General features: G+C 35.6%; 1 protein-coding gene across 1 annotated transcript; it reads right to left on the minus strand.

Annotated features, from left to right (window-relative positions):
• Window positions 1-4,789: 4,789 nt before the first annotated feature.
• Window positions 4,790-5,990, minus strand: LOC140800097 (zinc finger protein GIS-like). Its single transcript, XM_073154761.1, has one exon. It carries the CDS (start codon window positions 5,724-5,726, stop codon window positions 4,968-4,970), a length of 759 nt encoding a protein of 252 aa, XP_073010862.1. The 5' UTR covers window positions 5,727-5,990; the 3' UTR covers window positions 4,790-4,967.
• Between the last annotated feature and the right edge of the window lie 5,966 nt (window positions 5,991-11,956).

Genomic DNA, 11,956 nt, shown 5'->3' on the forward strand with positions numbered 1-11,956 from the left:
GATCGTGTAATATTTGAGTGGCAGGGATCTAAATTCACAATTGAAGAAATTATTTGCAATTCATCTAGTAAACTTTGCAATTGGTAGGATGGCCATATTTATTAGAGCAAGATGTCCTCCTCAGCTCCATGTTCGGAGAAACTATCTTGATAATTAGAGAATAATTAGAGAACAATGCTTCCCTGGGCCTGACCTGGTACGTCCACTAAGCCTATGCTTAGCCTGGGCCTGACCCAAATCCAAACCCAACTCTGTCTGGCTGGGCCCAGTATTAGGCCAGGCTTTTCCGTTGTAATCAAACTTTTGGATTGAGCTCAAATTTACAAAAACATATAAGCCTGGTTAACTTACACTTACTTGAAATCAAAATTACCGACCAGTCCACTAAAGCCTAATGGTTTATTAGTCTAATTAGAATGTAAAAAATTAATAATAAAAATCACCAGAAATCCAATTTTACTTAAAAGTAAAATCAAGAGATATCACAATTATGCCATCTTATTGAGAGAATCTAGTAACAGGTGTCAAGCACCAATATTTCATTTTTTTATTCTTTTTTTTGATAAATAGAAATAGCAATGTAAATCCTACAAGCTGATGTCATATAATCTTCTACCCTATAAATGGAGAAGCCACGTAGTAGTAGGAGACGAGAAGACTAGTTTGTTGCAGTGAGATGGTGGCTATGGTGACATTTACCTCCTGCCTTCTTCTGTCTCTTCTCCTCTTCTCCCCAGGTATGGTACTGCTGCTTATCCATCTACATGATCCTTTTACTGGATAAGCATTGGTTGGTTTGCTTCGACTTCCTCTTTTAATTCTTAATGTTGCAATTTTGTAGGTTTTCATTGTTAATATATCAAGAAGTATTATTTTAGCATCGATGTAGAGAATTTGATTTTCTTTTTCTTTTTACATCAAGCGGATGAGTAGTGTTTGTTGAAATGCCTAACATGGAAAATGCTTGCAGTTGATGAGTTATTTTTACAAGCAGAAGTTGCAAGATGCCAGATGACTCTCAACAGTACCAGCTGTGATCTTTCTTCATGCAGGAAACAATGTTTCCAGTTGAAGGATGGTAATGGAGTCTGTGTCTCTTTCAGCAGAGGAAAGGGCTACTCGTGTGTGTGCACTTATAGTTGTTGAGTTTTAGCAAACTCTGTTCAGTTCAGGAGAGAGGTGATGATAGGTTAGAGCTTTACTATGTTGTGTTACCATGCACTTCAAATCAATTGTGTTTGAGATGTAGGTGAGAAAATTAAAGAGAACAGTGCAAAATTGGCTCTTTCAATGACTTTTTGGACAGAGATTTCTTGAACTATTCAGTGAAATGATGCTCATAGGCTATCTAGGGCTCAATTTGGCAATACCTTGTTCAGTTAAATGTCATCTTAACATAGCTATTCCAGGCTACAATTTTGGTATGTTCTCTTGAGCTAGATCATAAAGTATTTTGCTTATTGTATAATTTAGTTTAGTGTGCCAGCTAGATACACCATTCTAAATTGTACTAAATTGATCAGATGGACAGAAGCTCCTGGGAAGTAAAGGGAGTTAATTTGGCCTAATTGTGAGTTTGGACAGGGGAATAGATTTCTACAATACCTTTTGATTTACAATTAGAACTAATATCTGAAATAGTTCAGCTCTTTTTAGACAAATTATTATCTGATATAGTATATTCTGTAATGTACAGTCAAATACATCAAGGACACTAATATTAAAGCTGAAGTATAATTCTTTTTCATGCTACTTGGTTTTTAATTCTTCTAAGTGAAGTTTAGGGCTCATCCATGTTAGTAGATCAACCTTGCAACAAATATTTATATATATATATATATTAGCAAGGATTGATGGATAGAAAAAAACTTTGAATTTCCCTAGTTTACAACAATGATTTATAGGTCATCTTCAAACTTGTTTAAATTTTGGTACTCTCTCTATGCATCAGCATCAGCATCAGCACAAAGACCTAATACCAACTACTTATTTCAGCACTGCAAAGTTCTCTTGGCATTCAGCTGGTTTCATCTGACAAGAGCCATTTTCTTTTCTTACCATATATTTTTACTGAAAACCATTTGTTCATCTCATTCTTGTGGCTTATAGAACTTACTGCACCAGCTTATGATCTCAGTAAGCTGCAAATTAAGAATGCATGTAGGCACTTTTATTAATTTCATCTTTCCTAGCAACACTAGTTATCTATCCAAAAGTTTCAATTTTAAGTCTAGAAGAGAGCTAATAATAGCCCCTTCTCCTTTGAAGCCTTTTATGCTTTTTGTTAATTATAATTCTAACCCTCTTTTATTTCTTGTAATCCCCTTTCCCTATGTACATTATAACGTCCTTAATATAATTAGGATAGCCCTTTATTCTAAGCAAAAAAGAGAAAAGAACTTTGTCCTACTTAACTCCCTTTATGCCTGAAGCAGTCCAGCAAAAGATTCCTAAGTTTTCCTTTACTAGCTTTTGAATCTTGGATTTCCCACAAGAGCAGCCTTGCATTTATCTTGCATGTCCAAAAGCAGAATAACTACACTGGCATATCCCTCTTGCCAGTTTAGTATAATTCAATCCTTCATTATTCCAACTTTGGAGGCAGAAAAGATGACAAAATCCAAAAAGAAAGCACTATTAACTCATTTGTAGTAATTAATTTGGCTACTTTCGTTTTTCCAGTAACATCTCGTACCTAGGTGAGTGAGAAGCAAATTATTCTAAAACATGCCTTGAGAAATAAACTAAAATCTAACTACGAATCACAACTCTATAGTCCTTTTTATTCATAGAATATATAGCTAGCAAAAGTAAGAAATTCATAGAGAGCCTCTTTTTTAGTACTTCCTACCAGTTAAATAATCAAAATCGACTGTGTCTATAACCATCAAATTAGTACATTTACTCCTCTCTATTTGATATTCATACCTACACTTAATTTTACCTTTTTGACTACCAATCCAATTTATATGTTTGGGATAACATTTATTTTTCATGACATATACTTCCTTACAATAATTGTTCCGTTAGTTGTTTGTTTGACTATTTTAAGTTCTCTAGGAATCATTCTACTCTTATTTTAAACAAAAAAAATTAGGTAAAATTTGAGAGCAAGATGATCATAGTTGACATTTTTCGTTAACAAGGTTTATATGAAAATGAGTAATAGTTTAGGAGGTCTAGTATAATTAATCCGAAATATTTTAACTCTTTGTATCTAATAATATGGTTGAGCACCCAATCAGAATCTGCCAAGTCTCTTGATGCAGGAAATTGCTGCACTCAAATTCACTTCAATTACAATTAATTACATGCACATCAGTTCTTCTATACGATCTCAAGCATTGCTCGTTCCAAAGCCTTACCACTGCCACATGCAACATAGAGTTCGAGGTTGAGAGAGAGAGAGAGAGAGAGAGATGATAATAATGATCTTTTGATCTATTTGAACTTTGTTTTCTGAGGAAAAGGGTACGGTAACAACACTGGAGTTGCAGAGTAAAATGGCAGTGCCCCATATTTAATTACTGGTATATATGTTAAAGAGACACTCCAAGAGACCATGATGCGTAGCTATCATGGTACATAACGACGTAGCTAATTAATAATATCGATCAGCATGGCAGATGTGTATGTATCCTTGTTGCTTTCCTCAAAGTACCCAACAAAACCCATCAGCTCGGAACTTGCCTTCATCTGCCACACGTTTAACATATTGTTACCTCTTTGACAGTTCAATAAGACAAAATCTTTTGTTGATCATTGTCACTAAGACGAATGCCCATCGCATAATTATAGTTCATATTTCAAAATATAGCTTCTTCTTTTTTTTTCCTTTTGTTCGTCTTTTTTCTTGGACCCAAAACTCGCATGCAAACTGTAAAGCTTGCTATAATCTTAATTTATCTAATTATGGAAAAAACAGCTTCGACTCAAATTACATAAAATGATCGAAACCGCTGTATTGAAGGTAATTTTCTGAAGGTTTGGCAAAAAAAAAAAAAAAAAGAGAGAGAAAAAACAAGTAGATAGATCTTTAGAATTAGTTTAACGCAATATAACAAAGAGGAAGTAGAGAAGACATAGCCACTAAAATGTAGACATTAAAAGTTCGGCGATAATGTGAAGGCGAAGTATAGAAGGTTGAAACCATCTATGGAGGAGAATTAGCAAAACCAAATTCTCGAGTGATTCTGTATTTGCTACATTAAAGAATAGTTTCAAGTATTTGACATTAATTAAGATGAGGACTAACAAAAGAAGTATAGACAATTAATTCCATCTCAGACATAAATAAAAGTTTGTAGTAGGAGAAGTATCTTTCACAAAATTAGCTGCAAGAGACACAAAATAATACATACTACTGAATATTCAAAGACTTCCCTATATACCTAGTCCTTCACAAAGCCTCAATATGAAATTGACATGGATAATGGAAGTAGCTTCTATATGTGCTTTATTACTTAATGTTTATACGCACAAATTAAGATAATTTGATATTTATTTTAGAATTCTAGTTTCTTTTCCTTCTAATCTGTTGAACTCTGCACTAATTAAATAGTACAAAATCCCAAGATCTAAGCAATTACTATTTTCAGTATCACTTACAATATACCTGCAGGTTGCGTTAATTTTTCCCTAGTGGAGACCACAATACCTTCTGCAAATTCTTCTCTGGTTACTCTAAATGGCATACTACTGGTACAATCACATGTATAAATCCATATGCGTAAAAACATGCATCATTTGATCTTTAATTAATCATCCATATATAGAAAATTAAGATGCCTTCTTAAAACAACAATTCAAGTGATAATATATATATATACCAGATAATTGGACTGCAAGAACTAAAATCAACAAATAGAAGATCTCCAGAAGAAGTAGAGAGAGAGAGAGAGAGAGAGAGAGAGAGAGAGAGAGAGGAGGGAGATAGAGAGAAATTGTTGATTAATGGGCTCTTAGAATTACAAAGTCAGATCCAAACTCACACTACCTTTCTCACCTGATCCATACCCACCTCTTTCTTGCTGAGTAGTAGTAGTAGAAGAAGAGGAAGAGGAAGAGGAAGAGGAAGAAGAGCTAATACTACCACCTCCACCCAACCCTACCAGTAACTTCTTATCCTCCTCTCTGAACAAAGGCAGCGCCATGGATCTCTCCCCATCGAACTCCCCATGGCTCGGGATCCTCCACAAACCTTGTAACGGGCTAACGGGTTGCGCCGCCGGCCCGAACCCGCCGTAGACCCGGGATCCAGGGGTAAGGCTAGGACTGGTGCTGTTCATCCAAGAAGGGTAGTGCGGCGGCGGCACCGACGTCCCAAACCGGTAGTAGTTCACCACCATGTTTGCATGGTGATGCGCCGCCATGGCCGACTGAAAGTGCGCGCGCTTGGCGTGCTGCCGCTCCCTCTTGTGCGCGTTCTGGTGCCCGCCGAGCGCCTGCGACGTCGGGAAGTTCCGGAAGCAGTAATGGCACTCGAATTTCCTTACAACAGTACTCTCTCCCCCACCCCCACCCCCAGCGACACTCTTAGCTGCTGGGGCGGCGGCACCAGGGGAGATGAGTTCATCCTTGGAGAGCTCCCGGTTGACGTCGTAGCCGAAGAGCCGGACCGGAGGGGCAGAATTGGCCGTCGGCTTAGAAGCCGGCCTTATGAAGGGGAGCTGGGAGAAGGAGTCGACGCTGACGCTCATGAAGTCATGCGTCTCTTGCTCGCCCATGGTTGCTTGCTACTGCAGCCGCGCGCGTTAGGAGAAGAGAAGAAGGTAAGTAAGGGACGAGGGAGGGGAGGGAGGGGAAGGGGGAGAGGAGAGGAGAGGAGATTTTTATCTTGCTATATAGTACTACTACTTTTGTTAATGAAGAGGGAGAGGGAGAGAGGGATGGTATCTGTAAAAATGTTGAACTGGGGGACCAAAATATGGGGCAGCATGGGCTGACAAGAGACTGGGGAGGCTTTTGGGTTTCTCAAACCAGCAGCAAGTACTGGTACTGATGGGGGGTTTGCAGGCTAAGATTATTCAACTCCATCACCTCACCATCTCTTTCTGTGTGTCATCTTTTCTTCTTTGGATATATATCTGGCTTTCATGAATCTGTAGCCATCACTCATGTGGACAGGTGGGAATGTGACCATCTCTCTCTCTCTCTCTCTCTCTCTCTCTCTCTCTCTCTCTCTCTCTCTCTCTCTATCTCTGGGAGTGTGTATCATTTGGACCTGGGATTGGTTGAATTGGTGGGTTCTTTATTGCTGTTGGTTTCTTTAGAACAGAAGTGTAAGTGGTCCTGGGGTGTGCTCCATGATTACCACTGCAAGCTAGGGTTGAAGACAGCAGATCGTCTGCAACACCGACTACACCAAATCTTCAAGCATGCAGTTGAGGAGTTCTTGGCAGGAAACCAGTAGTTTCTAACCTTTTCTAGAAAAATATTTGAATATATACGTATAACTTCTTCTTCTTCTTTTTAAATTAATTAGATCCGCCTGCAGTATAAGCGTGACGGCTAATAGATTAATTCTAATCACATCATCATTTACCTTAACTAGACATATTACAAGTTAAATAGAGGATTTTCGGTGTGATTTTGTAATATATTGAAAAATAGGGTGTCATATGTAAAATTACACATTGTTTCTTTTTTTCAACTTTTAACTTTACCAGGAAGGACGTAGGAGGTTCTGTTATTGTCGACATTATTCTTCTGGGCTACGATTCTCTCGTTGGAATTACCTCTCTCTCTCTCTCTCTCAGTTTGTGTGTACATATATACAATTGTCCCACATGTGTTAATTAACTAAGCATACATTAATTAACATTCCAAAATAGAGATGCTATAATATAAATTACTATTATTTGGATATAGTTATGGATTTGCTGGTTATCTCGTTGGAATTAGCTTCTTAGTTCGCAACCAAAAGGGCATCAAATGGATAATTTGGGTTCTAACGACACTTAAGATTGTTTTGTCATGTCCAAGCTATGAAGATCGAGATGAATAGGAATCTGAGTATTGCTTCAATTCTAATAGAATTAGGATCCTATTATGTTATGGTTCTAATTATATACACACACAGAGAGAGAAAGAGTTAGACTATAAATTTTATACAAAAAACTTAGTAACAAGTTTAATATTCTTTTAAACAAATTAACAGAAATTTATCATCCAACTGCTATATTTTGTTTTTATTACTTCAAAAATATATGAGTTAACTTTAAATCTAATAGCAGCTAATATAATAAAACAATATTTCATTATTTTAAAAAACAATAACATCGAACCCTCATTTGACTTTATTAAGGTCATTTTTCATTTATAGTTAATTAACTCATATATATGGTAACTATCTATTAAGAAAACTAAAGTAAGGTGTATTAGAGGCATTAAAAGCAAAATGTAGAATCCAACTCATATAATATAAAAATATGTATCACATCTTACCTTTTGTTTTGAGAGACCTAACAATAATAGTGATGTAATAATCATAACACAACATTAATTTGGATCCCCAGAGAGAGAAAGAAAGAAAGAAAAAAAAATGCTCGTCCCACCATACGATTTCTCTTTCAGTCGTTTTCATATTCTTAGTGAAACGCTCTTTCTGATGGGGACTCACCATCTTAGTTCCTGTGCATGTTCTCGCTTATAAACTATATATTCATATTTGAAACGTGATAATCTATGAGGTTGATTTATCTATATGATTACATTCCGTAATATAGAAGTTATAGTTCCACAAAATTAATTGTTACTTAAGAAAGTTTACGACCAGTACATTGATGATATTGAGTAGTAGATTGTATTTATCCAAACGAATTTAGAACTAAAGTTTGTCCAAATACATGTAACACCTAAACAAGTGCCATGATTATAACTTAGGATATTTTTGATAGTTGCTGTTGAAAACTTCTAAATATTATAATTGTCACTAAAATATTTTTTCTTACAGAATTATCATTATGGTCAGTGTTGGATTGAATATTTACAGAATATAATTAATTTTTAGAGTGTAAATATTTATCAATAATTTTTTTATTGTATTTCTTGCAGTATAATATCTTGATAAATAATTTACGCGACGGCAAAATTATATTCTGATGATTTAAATTCAGCTTTAATCGTGGTTTGTTAGATTTAACGGGAGGAATGATATTTTCAAAGAGCTGAATGTTTTTAAGTGGAAATTATAATATTTTGAGAGTTTTCAGCATCAATTATGTCAGAAGACCTATAAATTAATTAAGGTCATACTAGCTAGTTACAACTAAAGTTCAAGTATCCGATGCTGACTAGTCTTTCTATAGGTGGGTGCACACTGCTATCATTTGTGTACCATCATGTAGGTCGAATTTCCAAAAGATGACCCACGAGAACTAGATTTGCACGCATCATCAAAGATTTCTTGATGTTGGATGGAAATGGACGTCCATTGATTGATAGCTTTGGACTTGGAGGTAAGTGTCGACACCACCACCCCCCCATCAATCTTCTCATTTCTTTGCCATGTTTAACATTTATTTACTACTATGGATCTATGACGAATACTAATAGTTCCAGAAAATGACTCAACTTGTCATTTTCGGAGAGAAACGAGGCCTGTTTCTGCTCAACCTATCTCTTCTCTCCTCCTATCCCTTTCCCTGTTCCCTGAGACTAATAACCCTTTTCACTGCCTTAGGAGAGATGGAATTGATCATCAAGTTGTTGCTAGTTGGGCATGGAAGTTTTGTGTGATAATTAATTGCTGGTAGGTGTTTGATTGCTTTGCTTTCGGAACGGCGGGTCCTCTGCGGTGTCCTTATAAATGCTGTCCATGAGTTAGGTATTCTAGTTGATAGATTTCATAACCAATTATTTCTCGCTTAAATAATGGATCAGTACCTAGTTGCTAGTTGGGCATGGGTGTTTTGTGTGATAATCAATTGTAGACATTCTACTCAACAGATTTTATAACCCGACCATCTTGTCTTCTAGTAATAACCATCATCTTCTAATATAATTTGCAGTTTTTTTTTCCCCTTACATAAATAAACTCAACACCCTTCAACTTATTGCATTCTTATTCATGTCAAATATTAGAAGGACAGAACAAAAGACTTCTAACACTACTCAGAAGATAGCAGATGTTCTACGAGTAAAAACGTAATATATGAAAAGACACTGTAGGTAAAGTATCAAAGCAATTTCCTTTTTGGAATTGAGAATTTATGGGATGGAGGCTAGAGAATGTAATGTATTGGTAGGTGGTGGTCCATCATTAGTTGTGTCTGAAATAGCAATTTAATGATTTATAGCATGGGACCACTGAAAAGAATTAGAAGGTAAAACATTAGGAAAAGGAAATATTTTATACATTTAGAAACATAACATGAATGAATTCTTAGCACAAAAGTAGAATGTTGGTCTATCCAATAAATATCCTAATCTAACAAATATTCACTGTATAAGCAGCATTAATTCTTGAAATATTTTCCCTCGTCTTGTTGTCCTTCAGGATTTGATTACGATACTTGACTCAACTCAACTCAATTCAACGCAAAAGTTTTTAAAACGAGAGTTTAAAAGTTCATGCAATTTTTACTTTTACTTTTTGTTAATTATGCGGCTAAACTCTCACGTTTGATACTTAACAGTAACAACTAGTCTCCACCATTAAATTAAGGGCATGGTACAACCGGACTATTTAGTGGTCCTAAGCTCTCAATTGGCCATGAACACCATCATCTTTCTGGGACCGGAAGGAAAGCTATCAATATTGCTGTGAGACAAAGGCCTCGTGAATCTTCTACGGCATCAAGGTATGGGATTTAAGGCTTCCACCTCACTTGTAACTAAACTCAGATAGACTTGATCCACTAACTCTCTCTGCAGGCTCAATAATCACCTAATAATTATCTGAAACTCAGATAGGCCTAATTATTATCATTGAATCAGGAGAAACCCAATAATCTTCCCACCATTGACTAATCTATCATATTATTTCACATCCCTAATTAATCCCTAAACCCTAAACAAAACGAAGCCAGCACTTAGATAAGGCATTGCCATGTTTGAAACTTTTTAGATACAATAAAAAGAGAAAAGAAAGAGAATCTTTTGTTTTTTTGTTTTTCTTTACAAAGAACAGTTCAGAATAAGTTTAAATCATAAGCATATATTAGTATAAATCTAGGAGGAGATTCTAACCTGGTAATTTGCTCTCAGAGATGTATGACAACTACATGAGCTTCAAATTAAACCACTTAGCAATCTAAAAGGAGACAGATCAATCATTATTATAAGTGATGTTCCACTGCACCTAATCCTAGCTACCTATGACATTAATAAAGGCATCAACTATATTGCATTCCCCAATCCTCCAATTGTAACTCTTTCCCTCTCCTATGATATATGGCCCAACAAGAACAGTGAAATTCCTCTTTCCCTTTCCCTTTCTCTTTCTCTCTCTCTCTCTCTCTCTCTCTCTCTCTCTCTGAAAAGTTCACCAATTTTTATTTCTGCCCAATCAAAAAGCTCTACAATATCTAACCTCTACTGCTTTTGGTGACTTCCTAGATGCTCTCTCTCTCTCTCTCTCTCTCTCTCTCTCTATGTGGTCCTAAGATTGGAGATCTCCTTGTCGTTGCCGACAACACTATTACACCTCCACTTCTTGAGAATACCAACAAAGTCTTTAAGGGGCAGCAGGCCCTGTCCGTACTGACTTGGAGAGAACTATAATTCCAAAATTGTAGTGTTAGAAAAAAAAAAGTGGTCAATTGTTAAATTCATATTCAAATTTATCCTAAGCACAACTCGAGGCCAAACCAACCTACTACTTTAGTAAAGTTTAAGATTTGATGATAAGTTAGGCTTGAATGAGAGAGTAGTTCGATGATGTAGCAGTTTAAAGTCTAAATTATATGACTTAGCCTTTAGATTATTAAATGATTACAACAAAGTCTCATTTAGGGCTAGTTTTTATATTTTAATTTATATCATGTCAAATTTTAATAATACTACTCTTTCTTTGAGAGATTTGCAATCTGACAAAATATTTTTATTTTAAATGAGGATAATGTTATTTACGCCCCCAAAATATTTACTATTTAATTTTATTTTGGTATACATAAACTCCTAAACTATTAAAAATATTTAACCACTGATGTTATTACTAGAAAAGATAAAAAGATACAAATATTTTTCTACGTTAATATTCTTCTTTATCTCTAAAATAAATAAAAAGTAATATAAAAAATAGATCGTAAACAAAATAAAATAGTTTTTAGTAAATTATTTTTGTAAAATATTCTCAGGATGTTCATTGTGTCAACAAGTATCCTGTTTTTTTTTTTACAATAAATAAAAAGTGTCCTTGATCCACAAGTTAAATTATCTCATCATGGTCGCAGACTTTTAGCCCATACCACCCAAAGAGTGGCTTTAATTTTTTAGAGGGGTCAAAGCAAGTGGTGGGCTTTGTATGCATGGTTATCTTTAGGTGCTGCTGATCGTCTACAACCTGGGACGCAGGAACTCGGGCCCAATCCACGGCCGACGTGTACTTGAATGTAGCTAATTCCAGTCACAGGGGGCTGCATACCATCTGCTCCCTCCTCAGATTGTAGTGCAAGAGGCAAATGGAAGTGCGATTTCAGTTAAATCCCGAAAGGTGTTATCTTTTTTAAGGACGATTTAATTAAACCAAACTCAAAGACGACATTAGACAGAGGGGTCGACAAATAAAGTCAACAATAAATAGAATAAAAAGACCTTATAAGGTTTTAGTAATTATAAGATTAAGCTCTTAAAACTACATACGTCTTATTTTTATTAAAAAAACACATAATTTAGATAAAAGATACTTAAACTTAAACCGGACTGTAAGCATGTGAACAGACAAAAATTAGTCCTCAGAAAAATGTTAAATCCAGAGATGAGCTAATTTAAGCAAAGGTATCATGGTATATAT

This window comes from Typha latifolia, chromosome 13, assembly GCF_019914945.1.
Source record: "Typha latifolia isolate L0001 chromosome 13, TyphaL0001v2, whole genome shotgun sequence".
Taxonomy (NCBI): Eukaryota; Viridiplantae; Streptophyta; class Magnoliopsida; order Poales; family Typhaceae; genus Typha; species Typha latifolia.